The 19,772-nt window shown below is 41.6% G+C and overlaps 1 protein-coding gene across 4 annotated transcripts in view; it reads right to left on the reverse strand.

Annotated features, from left to right (window-relative positions):
- Positions 1-840: 840 nt before the first annotated feature.
- The window catches only part of NEDD9 (neural precursor cell expressed, developmentally down-regulated 9), a 107,122-nt gene continuing 88,190 nt past the window's right edge, over positions 841-19,772 (reverse strand). For all 4 annotated transcript variants that reach the window (XM_050941579.1, XM_050941577.1, XM_050941576.1 and 1 more), the window contains 5 exons: positions 11,451-11,552; positions 8,481-8,582; positions 6,642-7,862; positions 6,116-6,205; positions 841-3,409 (listed from right to left, as the gene is read on the reverse strand). In XM_050941579.1, the coding sequence (XP_050797536.1) occupies positions 2,900-3,409; positions 6,116-6,205; positions 6,642-7,862; positions 8,481-8,582; positions 11,451-11,552 (2,025 nt within the window). In that variant the 3' untranslated portion in view covers positions 841-2,899. The remainder of the gene's footprint in view (positions 3,410-6,115; positions 6,206-6,641; positions 7,863-8,480; positions 8,583-11,450; positions 11,553-19,772) is intronic.

Below are 19,772 nucleotides of genomic sequence, written 5' to 3' on the forward strand. Positions count from 1 at the left end.
GAATTTTTGATCCTTAAAGCTACATAGTCTGTTGGGATCTTAACCTCTCACCCCAGACATGCAAGGCCTGAACCACAGCTGAACTGCTATGGTTCCACTTGCGTGGGTCTGGGGAAATACAGACTGTGAGGAGTAGCTCTTCAGCCTCCCATGTGGCATAGAGCATAGATGTAGTCACAGAAGTCAGATTGGAGGGCAGGGATAGAATTGGGCATGAGATGGAATGAGTCCTGCGCTTGCGTTGATGGGTACGTTAACAGGATAATATAAAGCTGAGAGGACATGACTGCTCCATCTGATTATACCTGTTCCATAGAACAGCGCTAAACATCAGCAGTCTCTGTGGGATGATACACCAGGGCTTCATGAATGAGATAGGGAAGTGGCCAAATGGGCCCATAAATATTGTGCATCCGCTGACCATAAACCCTGCAGGGAGATGAGGAAAGCAGCAGCCTGTAACTGTTTTTATAATCTATGAGGCATGGTAGCCGCTGCAGGCCAGTTGCACAAGTGCTCCACCAACTTCCTTTGGACTAGTAGAGATTTTCATTACCCTCTCAAGCTCCACACTGGTTACTCATACAAAGCCAGTCTACTTGGGTTTTCTATGGATGATTTGAACTTCACCCATCACTACAGACCAAATTCCCCTAAACCCTTTCTAGTTAGTTTCTTCCTTCTTGATAGCTTGTTTAATTACTGTTTCATCAACTTTTCTACATTCTTTAGTGGCAGGAACATAAGCACTCTGCCTCACAACAGCTTTAGCCTGGAACATTTGCTTCCACAGTTCATAGAGAATTGCAAAAGAGGAATAAAACCAGTTAACATAATTTTAAAAAAAAAGCTTTGTATATTTAATGATTTTAAAAATACTCACTACACGATAATAAGTAAACAATTATATAAGTTCGCCATAAAAGGAATCCCCCTTTTGAAAACTCAAAAGCGATTGACATGATAGCTAAAGTTTAAAACACTCTGTCACTTTCTAAAAATATTACAATGGAAAAAAAATAGAAAAATCCCAAATAACACAAATACAAAACAGGTTCAAGTGGATTCTTTGGTATTTTTTGGCAATCCTATTTTGTTGACACTGGGATAATTATTCCTCTCCTCTTGTAAAACAGAGAAGAGCTTTCAATATTATATCTGATGCAAGTGCTGGGTATGATTCTGTTGCTGCTGAAGTCTCTCGGAACTCCCACTGGCTTTAATGGGAGCCCTCTGGAAGCAACATTATGGTAACTCTTAGTGATGAGCAGTCATCACTCTGAGGCAATGTATTAGGAAAGCATAACTTCATTTGCTCATTAACCAGTTCTGTTATCCAAGATAAACAAATGCACTGCAATGAGGCATGCACTGGAGAATGTGTTTAGACATAGGCTGGAACAAAAATACCAGACATCCTTTTGTGAAGAAAGACTTTACTTAAGTGCCTCCTGACTAGGTATTCTACAAGGTGTGATTTTGTATTTATCACCAGGCTGGTCTCTTTGCAAAAACTCAGAACACATAAAGATTTGGGACTGTAGCCTAAATTATCACAAAGAAAATTGGGTAACAATATTTTTGTTTTAAATCACAAGTCCACTGAGCATCACCTGGACCTCATTCCCTGGATCCTGATTGCCACAACTCCACAGTTAGGAGTGGTCATGTAATGTGACCTGTGATCAAGTCATTGTTGGTCTGCTACATATGGAAATACTCCTTTAAATATAGGGTGTTGCTCTGGTGACTATGTAGCCCAGGAGACCCATAGTGTGTCCGTAGGTCAGGAAGGAAAAAGTCCAAAATCTGAGTGAAGCTCAGAGCTGCAAAAGTGCAAATGATTCATAAGAATTTGTCATAGAGATAAGTGCTATTTTCTCCTGTAAAATTACAGATGTTCTAATCAGATGTTCCAAAATTGGCAAATTAAGCCTTTTCATGGGGAATTATGATGCCATGCATTTTCATCAAGCCTGATCTTGTGAGATGTTGTGTACCTTCAGAATCCACTGATGTCAGCAAGATTTAGGGACATTCAGCAACTCTAAGTCCCTAGGTCTGCAAAAAAAAAAAAATCTTTAAAGTCTGACAGATATAATTATTTGCAAATGCAGGGAAAGGTGGGATAAACATATGTGAATTTATATTGTTGGGAATTCTTCCAGGTTTTTTAAATATTTTGTGGCATTAAGATGTTATTTTAAAATATATACAATCCTTCCTGCTCCTCGTAAGGAGGTTCTGTCTATCATGCTATCGGAGGATGATTTTTGCCCTACTGGTTTGAGCCTTGGTTTATTGTCTGTTATGTAACTTTTATATATACACTGCTCAAAATGACTGACTCCTGTATGCAAAATGAAATTAAGGGTACAGTTAATTTTTTACTAAATTAATTCAAATCGAGTAGGTTCTGGGAAGGGATTGGGGTTCCATTAGAACTATTACATCTACATCATGAATTGCTACAAATAAGATTTGACAGCTTTGTCCATGTGCCACATTTAAGTTGAAGCAAAATACATAGTATGCCCCCCAAAAAGAGAGTGCAGCATCCAATTAACGGATATATTGAAAAACAGACAATATATACAGTGATATGCACCACTTAACTGATGCATACTTTTAAGGTGCTTACATAATGGTGTCGTATGGAATGTAGCAACATATACATATATGCAGTGTATACATATATATATGTATATTAAAAACATAATAGGGAAACAGATATACTCCCAGATCCCTGAATTTTAGATTTTCTAATCCATAAAAATGTATTTAAAATATTTCATATAAAATATTTACAAAAACTGATAATATTTACATAAACTAGGACATATTTCCAGTTTTTTAAAATCATTTTATTGTCCATTGATTGGATTCCATTTTGTTTGTTTCAGAATGATGCCATCTGTACCAGAGAGCGTTTAAACAGCTGTGCGTGATGAGACAGTTCTGTTACTCGGTCGACCATCTCCTGCAGGGCAGCTGGGTTGGGATAATACAAGGCAGCCATCTTGGTTGCCATAACAATGTTCTTTAGCAATTCACACAGCTGGTTGCTGGAGTTCATCACTTTGCTGCGGATATCCTGAGTAGTCACTTGCCTTGTGAGTGTGTCCCCAATGAACACCAGTTTGTGAGCGCTTAAAATGACAAACTTGCTGTGAGCGACGAACATCCTTGGTGGCTGAGCAGCACTGACACAGTTAAAAAGGGCATCGATGGCATTTAGGAGAGAAACGAAATGAGTCTCGCACTGGTCAGAATAAAAGAAGAGCAGCTCTCTGTCTTGAGAGCCCACAGTGCTGCTTGCAGTTTGAAGACTCTGAGGAGGCTTCCATTTGGAGATGTCATTCTCCACAGGCTTTGTGATCTCTTGCTCCAGTTGCTGGAACTGATCGATCTGAATGGCAAAGAGAAGAGTCTCTTCAAAGAACTATGAACACATCACATCACCTCGTTATAATTCACAAACCTATTCTGCCTTTGATAAACTCAAATACATTTCACACTGATATCTTAATACACTGTACACTAGCTGCAAGCACAGTTTCTAAATACTATCCCCATAGTGTGTGATTTGGTTTGGGTATGTTACTCACAAGTAACTTACATAGCTCATCTAAATGGGAGTCAATTAATCCTTTATACCAGAGTGTACCATCATGTATATTTGTATATGCCACATATAGGAAAGACATACTGTAGACATTTTTGAAGACTTTTAAAAACTTATTGGGACATCTTTGGACCCCAATTCCTGAAAAATCAGGTGCTTTAGTTACCATGAGTCCAACTACACAGAACCAGAGAAGTCATACCAATCTAAAATAGCTTTGCTATATTTAAAAAGCTAATGATTTTAAGAACTGATATATTGGGACACTACAGAGTCAGAAACAGTTGCTGTCCATCCAGTTAAGAATCTCTCCAATAATAAATAGCTGACACTTCTATCTATGCATGATCGTGAGCTATCAAACCTTAATCTTTGAGTTCCTCATTGCTCTTCAAGCAAACAAAAACACACAGGGAAATTTAAATACAAAACCTTACATGAATGTAATGTTAAGATTACAGCTTTAAATGCTCACAAGTCAGGAAATACAAAAATCAAGGTTACCACTTGCACATTGCACATATGGAGTATTCTTGGTTACTAAATTTGTTAATATTTTATATTTATGAAAATTGTACATTTTATGTCAGCATGTTGTTGGGTTACTATTACTATGACAGCTTTAACATTTTGTTTCCTGATCTTTTTAGTGTTTAAAATCACAACTTTATAGTTATACTAAGATTTTTTTTTAAATTTAGCGATGTACATATTTAGACAGTAGGTGTGCATAATCTATACTTGTATTCCATGTGGGCCAGTGGATATGGCACTGGACTAGGACTCAAGAGACCAAGGTTCAGTTTCTGGCTCTGCCACTGCCCTGCTGTGTGACCTTGGAAAAGTCACTTCACCGCTCTGTGCCTCTATTTCCCCTCCTATATAAACTCTGCGGAAGAGGACTTGTTTCTTACTATGGGTATGTCTAAGCTGCATGCTTCTTTTTGGTGGTGGGTAGAGTATATATGTGTGTAGCCCCAGGGCCAGTGCTCCTGGCACCAACCCCCCCAGCTAACCCCGCTCCCCCATGGCAGCTAACCCACCTCGCCACCCAGGGAGCTCCCCCACCCCCCGCAGCAGCTACCCCCTCCCCGCAGCAGCTAACGCCACCCGGGGAGACCCCCCCACCCATGGTAGCTAACCCCGCCCAGGAAGCCCACCTCCACAGCAGCTAACCCCACCTGGGGAGCCCGCCCCAGCTGACCTTGGCTCCGCCTCAGCCGCTGAGCATCCCAGCGCCGCTCTAATTTTCCTCCCCTCCCAGGCTTGTGGCGCCAATTGGAGGAGACTTAGAGCAGGGGCTCTGTGCTCAGCGAAGGAGGCAGAGTGGAGGTGATCTGGTGCGGGGAATGGTTCCCCTGTTACTGTGGGCGGTCCTCCCCACGCCTGCCCCACCCCAGCTCTCCTCCACTCCACCTCCTCGCCTGAGCGGGCTTTTAGGCGCCCCCAACCACTAGGCGCCCTAGGTGGCCACCTAGTTTGCCTAAATGGTTGCACCGGTCCTGTGTAGCCCCCAGCACAGGTATAAATAGCAGAGTAGACCATGAGGCCTGGGCTTTGGCAAGTAGAGTAAAGACACACCTGAAGGGTGTGGGTATGTATACAAGTGCACACCCTATACGCTCTCTACTTGCCCAGGCTGTGCCTCCCTGTCTACACTGCTGTTTTTAGCAGTGCAGTATCCCACTGCCTGCTCACGACTGGAGCCTTCCCCTCCCACTTCTGCTGGGAAAAGCTCTACCAGCTCCCCACTGCTGGAGCCCTTCCCCACCTCAGGGAAAGATGCCTGCAGCCAGGAGGCAGTGGGGAAAGGTGGTGCCATCTCCCAGCTGCTAGAGCCTTTCCCCACCACATGGAAAGACTCGGGTGGAGGGAGACAGCAGGGAAAGATGCCAGCAAGGGAGGAGACAGCTGGGAAAGGCTCAGCCAGTGTGGATGGAGCCTGCTTTTCATATACCCTACATGCTATCATCAGTGGTGTGTAGTGTAGACGCAGCCTGTGTGTCTAAAATGTGTCTAGTACAGAGGGGCTTCTAGGTGCTATAAAAAGAATTAACCTCTTGAACAGACATGTTTGAATGTGCTTTCAGGGGACAGATCTCTTCCCAGCAGAGGAGATCTCTCTCAAATACACAGGAAGAGCTGCAGTTCTGCTATCTAATGGTAATAAGGTAATCAACGAGATGACGATGCTGACTCCCAGGCTATCTCCAAGAGTCTGAAAGGGCTAAATTGCCATAGAGGTTCCTGTCTTTAGTGCCTCCAGGGATGAAGAAGATCTACAAGAGAGGATGGTGGGAAACTCTCTCACGTGCTAACCACTTCAGATTCTGAGGGGAGAATGGACTCCCTCGCCTCCTTTGTTGCTAAGCTGCCATTAAGTGGCTCAGAGATGAGTTCCTTCTCTTTTATTTGGCTGACACATCTCGTGGTACAAAATGGCCTGCATGCTGCCTTCCAAGTCTGACAGTTGTGTCTGACTGGACATACCTGATGATGTTCCAGCTGCATCTTGTTCTGCTTGATGATATTTTCTTTTTCTAGAAGCTCTTTCTGTTGTCTTTCAAACTCCTCCTTTCCCTGTTTGTCACAAGATAAAAATAGACATTGTGTCAAATGGTAATTCTCTAGAGTTAATAATTAAATGCCTGTGGACAGTGTGGCAAACATACCTTCTTGTATTGCCACCTTAATTTGTAGCACACCCACAAGAGGATAAAGAGGACATGGACAATGTTGGTGATAGGCTACAGCCATTATGTAGAGTAGTCCCATTTGAACCCCATTCTTGGGATTCAAACAAATTTTTAAAATCTGTACCCACTGTGCAGTCTGGGCTGAATGAAGTTTCTTAGGCAACTTTTGATATACATCCATTAAAAAAAAAAGAAAAAGAATTTCATGTATCTTGGTGTGACAGTCTGCTTCCTGTCTTGCCATGAACAGTTCTTACAGAAAGGAGCATGCAACAAATCTTAATCTGCATTGAGCAGAACAGTGTATCTGGCTCGCTTACCTGTAGGTGAACGTAATCATAATCATCCATCCAGCTCTTCTCAGAGCCCTCATTAGTGATACCAGGGGGATGCTGGTCTTTATTCAGAAGTGGGGGCAAAGAACTGCTGTGGTCCTGAGTTTTCTCCCTCTGATGTAACAGCTGATTCTGGGGGCTGTTATATGCATAGTCAGTTGTATTTATATTGTTCTCTGAAACATTCTTTAAATGTGAGCTGCCGGATACCTGTTTGAATAGCATCTCTGCATTGATGCTGATAGTGGTGGTCAATTGCTTGGCATCATCTGGGACTGTCCTTGCCACCATAACAAATCGGTCTAGATCATCACATTTGTTTTGGGGTTTGTTGACTGCCAAGATGTTCAATGACCAGTTGTAGCTACTCAGGTCATGGCTAGTCTGGGTTAAGATCTGGTGAGAATCCTCCAGTCTCTGCAGCTCCCTCCTCATTTTGTTATAGAGATTGATTTCTGAGAGACAGGAAGCATTGGCTGTTGCTCCTTTTGCAAACTGAAGATACTCCACCAATGACTGCTCTACTTTTTCCACGGCAGTGTGGATTTCACTGATATTTTTCTCCATGTACCCATAAGACCGCCAGTCTGTGTTAACAAAGGCCATGAGATTAGAGACAACAGTCTCCACTGTCTGCTGAAGCCAATAAAGTCTCTCTATGGCTGTGTCTGGATCCAGTATTAATCGTTTGTCCTGTGAAGGTGAGGCTGAAAAAGAAGACTCCTTTGAAGTTGTGGAAGATGTAGACATGTTACTCCTGGTGCTGCCTGTACTGGAGAAAGACAATCTATTTATCCCATCTGTCACATCTTTCAATCCTTTAGTGTCTTGTGTAGTCTGTGGTGGCACATCATACACACCTTCCCTTCCCTCTGGATTTAGACTTTTGCTGAATCCCGACTGCTGTCCAGGAAATGGAACTCCACGAGGGGTGTCGTATACATCCTTCTGAGGAGCAATCTGCTGACCAAGAAATTGATTTTGATGGCTCACTGGAATGTCATAAAGGCTATGTTTGCATGACAAAAAATCATTAGGTAGAGGTACATCAGAGGTAAATTTCTTGCTAAGTTCTTTGGTAGTGGGAGGAGGGATGTCATAGACTCCTTCTAGTCTTGCATTATGGTTCACTGAAGAAGGGAAATCCAGCAAGTTTTCCCTCAGCCCTGTATCCTCTCTGCATGCAGATGCAGGAACATCATAGATCTGAAATGCAGAAAGCAAGCCATGAGTGCAAAGGTAAAATAGCAAAGACATCTCCAATGGAACTAGCATTAAATTAAAATTCAGGGGAAATGTAGGAAAGGTAGGGAATCCTGGCCTCAGTGAATTCAATGGAAGATTTGTCACTGACTTCAATGGGGCCAGACTTTCAGCCTGGATTTCATGAAGTCAATTTTCTTACTAATTAAACAATGTTCATTTCCATCAAAATGAACATTAAATCTTTTATAAGCGGTGGAATGAGAGGGGAAATTGGGTGACCAGATGTCCTGATTTTATAGGGACAGTCCCGATATTTGGGGCTATGTTTTATATAGGTGCCTATTACCCCCCATTCCCTGTCCCATGTTTTCACATTTGCTTTCTGGTCACCCTAAGGGTTCTCCTAAATGTAGCTTTAGCTCTAATTTACAGTTACCCTACATGAGGTTAGTAATTATGTTACAAAGTGTTAATGAATGTGTAAAAAGCCTGAGGGAATGTTTAAAGTATGAGAATTCAATACCCTTATTCAGTGTCATATGCACTTTTATGTCTAAACACGTCTTCAGTCTGACATGAAAATTCATGTATGATCTACTGAAATTGCATCAGACTTACCCCTTTTATAGGAGGTATATCATACACCCCTTGAGCTCTTGCATCTTCCATTGGGACTGGATGCACAGGCCCCTTAACTGATGCAGGGGGAACATCATATATCTGAAGAGAGAATAAACCTGTTACAGAAAATAGAGCCATCCCATGATAGCTGTGATTTCAGATGAGTTCTCTCACATTTCATTTATTTTGAAACAGAAGGAAGAAGAAGAACAGGGTTTTAGCTTTTGTGTATGTGGAGGCTTGCAGGGTGGGCACGGAGAGACAAATATGCTTGTGATAGCTCCCTTTAGTGGGATTGTGTGTACTGTGGGCTGGCCAGATGAAGTTTCTGAATGGAAACACTTTCTTTGAATTCCACTCACAAAGTTAAATCAAGATCTGCACATAGGACCCTTTCATCCTCTCCTTATTTACAGATGCAGAGGGGACTGAATCATGACGGAGCTCTACTGGGGTGGAGACAGAAGAAGAGATTGACACAAGATTTGACGCATGCAGTGTGGAACTTGGCAGGGGGCACAGGGACCCAAGATCACCCTTTTTTGAGGGAGCTGTACTGGGAAATCTGTAAGAGTGCTCAGTATACAGCAGGGGCAGCTCTAGACATTTCGCTGCCCGAAGCATGGCGGCATGCCGTGGGGGGCGCTCTGCCGGTCGCCAGTCCCGCAGCTCCGGTGGACCTCCCACAGGTGTGCCTACGGAGGGTCCACTGGTACTGCGGCTTTGGTGGACCTCCTGCAGGCGTGCCTATGGAGGGTACGCTGGTCCCGTGGCTCCACCGAAGCCGCAGGACCAGCAGACCCTCTGCAGGCACGCCTGCGGGAGGCCCACTGGAGCCGCAGGACCAGCGGACGCTCCGCAAGGATGCCGCCGAAGGCAGCCTAGCTGCCGCCCTCCCGGCAACTGGCAGAGCGCCCCCCGTGGCTTGCCACCCCAAGCACGCGCTTGGCATGCTGGGGCCTGGAGCCGCCCCTGGTATACACTGCCAGCTGTCCAGCTTTAGGGGCTCAGGATCATTCCTGATATCCTGGGTTTTTGTATCTCCAAGATGGCAATGGTGGGAGGGATAACTGTGGCATCATTGTCACTCCCAAAACCTTTGAGACTTAATGCTTGACCTTCTCAGATTATGTACCCATTGCTCCACTTGGTGATGTGGGCCACCCTACTGAGAAGATTGCAGGGACCAGACCTTTTAAGTGTACTACATGGTGTGGTAGGTGCTGCATTACAGAGGATTCTGCCTCCCTGTCCTGCTGCACTGCATTCTCAGGTGATGCACTGCAAGGACAGGCAGCAACAGCAAGGGGTGGAGAAAGGAAAAGGAGACTCTCCTCTGGCAGCTCTCCGGCTCCTGCTCTTCATCCCTGACGAGCAGGAAAGTGGTCTCAGGAAAGAAGTGAGCCAAGGAACTAACAAGTTTTTTGGGATGGGGAGGGTGAATAGGGAGTGAGCAGACTACGCGCCTCCCCCCCCCCCCGGTCACACACTATTTAAAGAAGGGCTGGGGAGCAAGAAGTGGGTCAGACCCTGACCTGCTGGGTTCTTCAGAGGAGGGCGGGTTCTACTTGCTGTGAGAAGTGTGCTGGTCCAGCTTGCCCCCTCCAACTTACCCCTCCTCTAGTGGAAAACAATGGTCATCTCCTGGGCTTGCTTTCTCTGCTTCTTAGAGAGGAGCATGCCCCAGGGCTATCAATCAATGCAGCAAGGACCTCTGGGGGGGCAGGGCAGGAGCAATGGAATCTTGCAGAGTGGTTGAGTGACCTGAATTAATCTTTTTTAGGGACAGCTGGTGTTATGTTAATTGTATTGGGGGAGGGGTGGAGCAGAGACCTGGGCCTGCATTAATTTCTATGCGGCATCCAGAATTAATATTATTGGGAGAACCCTAATCAGGAACCACTCTTTCCCTTCCAAATCTCCCTCCCACTTGAGTGGGTGGACTCCATTTCTTACGCCAAACTCCCACGTCTTCGAGCCACCTGCGTTATAATCTCACAAAACCTGTTTACGTAATGCATACAGTGAGGAAACATACTTAAAACAAACACTGTAATCTGTCCATTATGGCATGATGATTGTTCCACATTTTGGTCATTTGTGACTCTGGTGCCTTGGCAGTTTTGAATGTTGAGGGGTATGCTGGGGCATCTGCGAAGTGGGAGCTTTAGCTTCACATTTCCTGCAGAAGCTGTGTTGTCAAGGGGCCCTGGTGAGCAGACAGGGAGTGCATAGCTCCTGGGTTTCTATATCCTGGAAATTCATAGGCTTTGGGGGCCAACTTCCCTGGTTGTTCACAGGAGCAGAGGCCCAATCCAGTGTCAGGAAAATAATCTAGTGGACATTTGGTAAAAACAACCTCCTCGATGGAAGTAGCTAGTACAGGGGACAACTCTGCTCTTACTAAGTAAACTAGTGCCAACTGTGCAATAACAGAAGGAGAAAACACTTTCTTTGGCAACATATTTATTCTGTTTGGGTATTTTGTCGGACCAAAACAATGAATTGTATCCCTTGGCAAGTAAATGTGATTTCCATGTTTATGTACTGCCAGATCTTAACATTCAAATGCATTTTGGGCACAGTGACATAGAAAGGGACATCTCATCAGTGTCTGCACCATTTCAGCACGTCTGGTGAAGACCCTATATGCAGACAGGAGTTCTCCCGTCATTATAATTACTCCACCTCCATGAGAGGCAGTAGCTGTGTCGGCAGGAAAGCGTCTCTCATTGACATAGCACTGTCCACGTCGGCACTTAGGCCGGAGTAGGTCATTCAGAGGGGTGTCTTTTTTATACCCCTGAATAACATGTTATTTTGACATAAGCAGTAGTGTAGACCTGCCCTAACTGAAAAATATTTTCACTTTGGAATGACATAATGTCTCCTGCACTTCAACAGCAGATAAAATGGAAAGACTTTTTGTAGCTTTTCAATGATGCTGACCGTTTTATTGGTACATACCCCTTGAGAAGGACGAACTGGAGGGGTATCGTAGATATCTTTCTGGTATTTGGAAGGGAACTCATAAACATAACCTTGTCCTGTCCTGACTGGAGTTACAACCTGTGGGTTAAAAGAGAAGGCGATGAAAACAAAATTACTTGAGGTACTTAGCATGTTCTGTCTGTAATTGGATATGCTTCTCTACACAAACATTCCAGTGTTATTAACTTCTACACTTTTTATCTAGCAGTTTTATTAATGAAAGTCCCTACAGACGTCTGATGTTTTTTTAAAAGTGTATTCCAAAACTATACTTATTGATTACAATGAAACCATTATTTCTTCCTTGAGCAGCTCTGCCACTGGTATAAAATGCTTCTGTCGCAGTTATTTATTAAGGAGTTGAATAACCTCGACTGGTGCTCAATTCCTTGCTAGATCAGGCTCTATGATCCTAATCTTTGGCCTCAGAGATACTTAGGTACCAACTGATTACAACAGGAGTTAGGTGCCTAAATACCTGTGAGGATCTGGGCCTAAAATCCTAATCTTTCAACCTTTTCTAATGTGAGTGGCTCAGTGATTTCAGCAGGACTACTTGTGTGAGCAAGTCCTAAACAATGGAGCATTTGTTGTTGCTTTGAAGCTCCTTTAAATGGAAGATGCTAAAGCAGGAAATTTACTCTTGGGTCTTAAGTGTAATTAGTCCACATTAGCAACTAACAGACTGGAAAATTGAAGCTGTTCTTGAACTACACTATGTGACAAAACCGTCTCTGTGATGGTGAGAATTGACATTGCTCGTGTTTTCAAAACCATAAACTGCCCACACTTACTTCAAATAAAATGTGGTTAAAAATAAATACATTACATCTGGGACAACTATCTGCATGGCAAGAGTTCAGTATAGTTTGGTTTAAAAGAAATGTTGTTACATAAGCCCCTGAAAAACAGTGTTTATAGTGAAAATAGTGATATACTTTAAATTCTGTCTGTGCAATTTAGCTCCAGTAAAGAAATATACATTGCAGAACAAAGACACACAATGACAGAATGTCATAGGATTGTACAAGAAATGGTTTCAGGTTCAGCTGAGGAGAATTGTGAACAAGAGTCACTTAATTTTCATTGTAAATGTAGGCGAGCTATTAAACAGAATTCCTGAGCACACTGTTGGTAAAGATCACACAACACTTTTTACAGGAGTAAGTCCCAGTGGCCTAGCCAAATTCCACTGTGACTTTTACCTAACTATGGATTGCAGGACTGAGTTCCTGATGTTTACACTCTGCATATCTCTATTCTCCCTGAAAATTCAATGGAATACACTGTTCTTCTTCACTTCCTGTCCTACGTGTTTTGCGGCATTTGCCTCTGCACTGTTAAACAGCCGCTGAATTCCTCCGTAGAGGGGGCTGATGTCATCCCTGAATAGCCTCGGCTGGATTCAGACTGGCTGACGTAAGGAAGTTAAGATGCCCTGGGAGGATAGAGGAGTAGCATTCACTTCTGGGGGATGGTAAATGGTACTTTCATAGTTGCCCTACCCTTGGGTTTCTGCCAGAGGATGGGGGAAGGCTCGAACAGTTTACATTTCCACTGGAGGCTCTGATTTCCACTAGGGTGCTAGGCTGGTATTTAATAGAGGTGAAATTAATAGGTTCTATAGAAATTAATGTAAAAACTTATAGAATTTAATAGAGGAGGATCTCTTTCCTATAGAATTCTATATCAGGAATAGAATTCTCCATTAAATTTTATCAGATGATTAAACAGAAAACCTATGAGAATGTTCTCATTTACCATTAAATTCTACAGGACTCTTTCATAAGAGATCACCTTGGACATTACCCATCCCTGGCCACGGTTACACACTTCTGGGGCTGTGTTGTCTGCCTGTGGACTCCCTGGAGGAGTGGGGTAGGGGGAATAGCAATCTACCCCTTCTTCATGTGGTCTTTCTGCCATCAGGGGATGCCTGAGCAGATCCTGGAGTGAATCTGGCCAATATATATAGTTTGCAATGTACTTTGGGATCCTTCAGGGTGAAAGGCAAGATATGAATGTAAGGCATTATTAGCTTACTTTTACTAGACTGGCAGATGCTGTGTAGAATTCCAAGTGTGGCACCAAACACCAGTCAAAGACAGGTATTAATGTAATGGAAACACAGTGAACCTCACCTGGCCTGCTAACAAGTTTCCATAGTAATGCTGAGCACCATAGTGTAAGAGAAATATCTTGGAATCAAAGGACTCTCTTTTAAGCATGTTTACTCACTGTCCCTTCCAGTGATTTCTAAATTGCAGTGACTATTTTGCATCATTAATAAGCCCCCAGGGTTTTACAAATGATCCTCCAGTAGAGCAGACATTGCAAATTAGAAACAAAAGGTTGTTCCCTGGGTAGCCATCATCTTTAATCCTTTCTCTAATGTGAAAACTCTGACGTCAGGCTGCTTACTAGATTATGGGGGAAATGCTCAGCTGCAGGGTTGAAGAATTGTAGCTCTGGAACTCAGAAAAAGATACCAGTGCAGCCCTGGGGAGGGGCAGCGGGTGATTGCTAAATTGTTGAAATTCAAGTTTCTTAATTCTTAACTGCCGTTTTGCAGTAAAGGGCACTGGGAGTCAGCCATAGAGCAGCCAAACTGTATTTGAAAGTAGGCACGCTAGATTTCCAGTGCTGCTAGTCCTCCATAAATAGACTTCATTGATATCAATGACAGTTTCAGGCACTGAGGGCTTGCAAGATCAAGCCCTAAACCACATCATTTTGGATTTTATGTGCGACTATTAACAAACAAAAGTCTGCTGTTGTTAACAGCATTTTATGTTCTTGAAATTATATGCCTGAATGGCAATGTATCAATTTAAATGACATCCCAACCCTTATAGGATGATGTATACATAGAACAAAAGCTGTATTGTATCTCCAAACATTTATAGAAGCATACCCTCAAAACCACGATCTCTGTCGTGCAGTAGAATCTTGTACATCCAATTATTCTTTAACAGCACACCACAGAGTTCTCCCCACATTTCTCAGAAAAAGCTGTAATAGTTGTCTACTGTAACAAGGTCTTAAATTAACTTAAATGCCTGTTCTTTTTACCCAGTGTACTGCTGTACATAACTAATACATTATGATGTATGATCCTTAGTAACTAAAACCAAACTAGACTTGTCAAAGTAAAATAAGCCAAGCACATTTTGTGATGCAGTATCCTTTTTATTGTGTGTGTTTGCTCCCTTGCTGTTTCACAAATTCAGATAATCTGCAATGGGTGGGAATAAGGTCTCTAAAAAGTGATTAGTGCCTGATTTTCTCAGGGTGGTGGATGCTCAGCACTTTCAGAAAATCAGACTCTTTTACAGTGATGAATCTGGACAAAAGGAAGCACCAAAATCACAAGTCGCTTTTAAAAATCTTGGCCTAATTGTTTAATCTTTATTTTTTAAAAGTCAAAATAGTACTTTGTAATTTAATGTTAAAGACCTCAGAAGAAAGGCAATGTCAGTATAAGAAAACCTTTCCTCTCTTATCTCCCCCTGGTATGGCTAGGGGACATTTCTGGTGTTCAGGAATTTACTTCCTGACAAATGTCAGTGAACTCTAGGTTGTCTTTTTTTCTCTTTTTTTTTTAAAGAATGCCTGTGGTCATCTGGCTTTGAAAAATCCTGCCTTTCAAACCAACAATTTTCCTTGTTTACGCATTAAAAGAAACAGATGGTAAGCCCACAAACTATCTATCCCAACATTCTCAAAACATTGCAGCCATTTAATCTATGCAGAGCACTAACAGGGACCAGCTTTGGCTCTAGTAAAACATCTAGTGAGCATACAGCAAACTCACTGCATTAAAAACAAAGACAATCGAGCTGGAAGTTTGTTCTGTTCTGTTTATGCTCCTCCAAAAGCGATTGCTTGGGCCTTTTCCATGCCAGTTGTGTGTTCTTTAACCAGAAAAAAGAGCTGAATATGCATCTACTTTGTAAAGTATCCAGTTCTGTGGTTGATTAAATCCCTTTTCCTTACACATAAGGGAAAAGCCTTTCCAGCATTAAATACTCAGCATTAAAATGGAAGGAAAACTGCTATAATGTTCCTAAATCAGATACAACAGGCGAATTTTCATGATTCCTGCAGATGGAGGTGGGTTTTAAAGTGCAGCTGATTTTTCATGGAAAATGTTATAAACCATTGGGCCAAATTTTATTCTCAATTTCACTAGTGTAAAGCTAGAATAATTCCACTAATGCCAATGGAACTACTTTGGATATACACTGCCCTGACTGAGCAGAACTGGGTTTATTTCCTTAGCACTTCTGCCTTATTTCAGTGCTTTACAATGGTGGGTTCGTCTCTTTGTCCTGTTTTACCAGTGAGGAATCTGAAGCACAGGCATGTTAAGTGACTTGACCAAAGTCACACAGAGAGAGAGCTAAAAAAAAGGATAAGTGTCCTAATTCCCACTCCCAGGCCTTTACCACAGAACGCTACCGACTCCTGCAGTTTGGTGTTAAAGCGGCAATTCAGCACATATAGGGGAGGAGTAACAGTCTTTATTAAAAAATATGACAAAAGGACATTTGCATTCTTATCTGAAGGGCTAACTTCACAATGCTCACTGATGCTAGTGGGAGTGCTGCACGCCCCCTTTTGGTCAGGTTAGTCTGTGCCTGCTGCTAATTCCCTCCTCCTCTTGCTTGGCCCAATCTTGTTTCTATTGAAATCAGCTGCAATTTACCATTGGCATGGCCCTACTATGGAGGAAAGACACAGGTTGAAGAGGAAGAGCTTGATAGTTATATGAGAAACTGGGGAAGTCTAAAGCTTTGAGGCAGGAAAGATGGCTAAAAAAAGTAACTAAATGAAAGGAAACACACAGCTGCATGTGTGGTAAAGTGCTTTTGTAAATGTGTTCAGAACAAAAACTGCAGTTGCTGGTACAGTGTTTCCCAGGCCCCTGGAAGGTTACATAACAGCCACCTGGCCCACTTTTGTTTTGCAAAGAGAAGCAAACAATCAAAGAGAATATGAGGAAATTACATGAGAAAGGGAATTTGAAATGAAATAGTTTCCCCACTGTCTTTAACTCTTTCTGGGCCTCTGAAGGAAAAAATGACATGAGTCATTGGGAAAATTAACTGCACTCATACAGACTGAGGGAAGTGCATCTACTTAATTTTCTTCTGGGAATTGCTGGGTCATTTGAGCAGCAAGAACATGTGTTAGAAACTGGTGTCTGAAGACAATAGGAGTACAGAAAGAACCTTGCTAATTAAATTAACTTGTTATTTTTAAAAATGAACCCAGTGTTTACTCCTTGCAAGTTTTCATAGCAAAACAATGTAGCCTGATCTCAGATCACTAACTGACATTTATTTACCCTCTACTAAGCAGTATTCCCTGCCATAATAAACAAAGTACATATTATGAACCAGTAACCTTGATTTTTTTTTAAACTGTGTGTTTACTTATTAATAATCTACAATGGGTCTCCCAGCCTTAGTGACAATCCACTGAAGTTTAGATATCCTAGAGTTACTCTTGACTATCAGGCTTCTTTCATGAGTTAGTGTAAACCCCATTGTTATAAACATGCAGCCTGTTTTCAAAAGCCATTTTTAAATGAAGTTTTAACCTAATCTAATTTTTAATCCAGGTTCACTAACTGACAGATGGTGTGTCTTGCCATAAAATGCTTCCTCTTAGTATCCTCAGCAGAGAGAATAGTTGCTTAATGGCCATGGGAACTGAGCTACCCCTGAATAAAGTCCCTTCAAGAAAAGGCTCAGTCATACTCATACCTGGGGCAGCAGGGGGTAAGTGTGCATAACAGTTACTTGTACTGTACCTTGTGGCTAGGACTAGGACATGGATATATATTGCTATCAACCTACTGCAAGGAAAGATTAAATGAACAAAAGCATTTTCCTCTTGGGTGGAGTGAGATATATGCTCCATTGTCTGGTGGAAAATTGCGAAGAATATGAGATTCTGTAGTTTATTGCTCTGATTTTTTTAGGCTCTCACATGAATTTTCTTAGAAATAGGCTTCAGATGGCGAAACATCAGTAAAGAAGGAGATGTGACAAATGCTACTCCTACCTAGAACTGTTTCATTTCATGTTGCTGCATGCATCCTAAGAAACTCCTACTTACTTTTCTCCCACCATTTGTCTATCTGCACTGCTTAGATTCCAATCTTATAAAGACTTATGTATGTACTTTAACTTTATGCACTGTAAGTTCTAATTACATTAATTCACAGTGCATGAAGTCATGCATGTGTTTAAATTTCTGTAGGATTGGGGGCTTAAACTGTAAGCTTTTTAAGGCAAGAACTGTCTTACGATGGGTCTGTTAAGTGCTTAGTACAATGGGGACTAATCTTAGTTGGGGCATCTGTGCTACCATAATAAAAATACAAGTATTTTTTTTTAAATCAGTGTTGATTTTTGTCTTTTTTGAGCCAGCTTAACATGTTTTAAGCTGTGAGCCTGTAAAATATAAAGCAGGAATTGTGTAACTTGTTTTGAATACGTGGAAAAGAGAGAAAGAAGGCAATAATGCACAGACCTTGATTCAAGCCAGAGAAGAAGGGTGATATGGGTACAGTCAACGTGGCCACCCAAGATTTTAGAACTTTCACCTAAGAAATCTACTTCCACTTAATTGTCACTCAGCGGTAGGCCTGCCAGTTTATTACATTATTTTTCAACTATGTATTCATCTTCATTTAAAGTACTGCCTATCTTCTTACTAATTGATTTTTCTCTATGAAGTTATTTAAATGGCCTGATTCTTAGCCAGCATAAATGGACATAACTCTACTGACTTCCATGGAGTTACGCTGATTCATACCAGATGAAGAGCTAGCCTGGAATTGTTCTACTCTGATTTGCTGCTGTTCTTCAGCTGCTTGTGATTCCAAACATACATAAAATACAAAGACCCTTTCTGCAGGCTTTGCAGAATGGGTACTTAAAGAGAAAAAGGATAATCATTTGTGCCACATTTTCACTTGGAAAAACATATTGCTTTTTATGACTTGATCCTGTCAACATTAGGGCTGTCTGCCAAATAAGTTACTAGCAAAACTCCCATTTACTTCAGTAGGAGCAGGATTCAGGGCAGGCAGTCCTTGATTGCAGAGTAGGCTAGGAAGGGGGTGTTTCTGGGCCACTGATAGAGTTCATTCCTTTCTATAGATACTGATAGAGGGTCAGAACAATACTTCTGAAGACAAATTTGCTGTTTTTTAATTTTATTATTATTATTTTGGATGGGAGGGGGTAAATGCACCAGATTGCACTAAATAACTAGTATTTAAGAGGGGGGGAAATTCTCAAAAGAGGAAACTCATCCAACACTTTTTACACAGGCTTTATCCCCTCCCTCTGAAAATTAATCATTTCAGACTGAGTGACCTCATGATTTCTATATGTCAGTGTACTCCCACAACCACTAAGGGTCTGATGCAGCACAACATTTGTGACATGAGAGGTCATGCACTCTGGAGTACTTAAAGTGAATGATTTGTGCATGGGTGGAAGGGTCCGATGGATAAATCTCATTCATAATGCTTTGGGCTCTTCAGTCACTGGGAAAATACACTTTTGTGCTAAAGAACAGATAGTATCTCTAGCAGCTTGTGGCTTAAATTCTGTTTGGAGCTAAAGTTTTTAGCTAATGATGGACAAAACTCGGTACCTCAATATTTTGGTGACTGGCCCACTACAGATATTTAAGATAGGACTTTTCTAATATGGGAAGATTAAATTGTCTAATGAAAGACAAAACAAGAGACTATAGAGACAAAATTTGTTGAATGCAAAACATTTTTACTGTTGATAATTATATTACTAGAAATTTTGTTGGAATATGTGGTTCTGTTGAAATCAAAATGGTTTGTGAAATTGAATCACGTTAGCCAAAATTTTGTTGTGGAAGAAATTCCACCAGTGTCAAAACATTTTATTTGGACATTTCTGGAATGAGTTTTCATTTTGAATTTTTCCATTATATAATTGAAAATTTTACAAGTTTTTAAATCTAAAGGATTAGTGCATTAATAAAAATGAATCTTAAAATATATCATACTGATTTCCTTATGCTGCTCCCTATTTTTCCCAGTTTGGATTGTGAAATAAATAGAGCTGTCTGAAGAACTGGAAATTGCCTTTCACAGGGGATTTCAATTTTTTAAAATTTGTTTTCATTCGCATTAGGAACAAAACCTGAAAATTTTAAATTCTCCACAAGAAAATTAAAACCCACCATTAGTTTAGATCTATTTGACTTTTTTTACATTTTATATTCTAATACATAATA

This window comes from Gopherus flavomarginatus, chromosome 2 (assembly GCF_025201925.1).
Source record: "Gopherus flavomarginatus isolate rGopFla2 chromosome 2, rGopFla2.mat.asm, whole genome shotgun sequence".
In the NCBI taxonomy this organism is placed as follows: domain Eukaryota; kingdom Metazoa; phylum Chordata; order Testudines; family Testudinidae; genus Gopherus; species Gopherus flavomarginatus.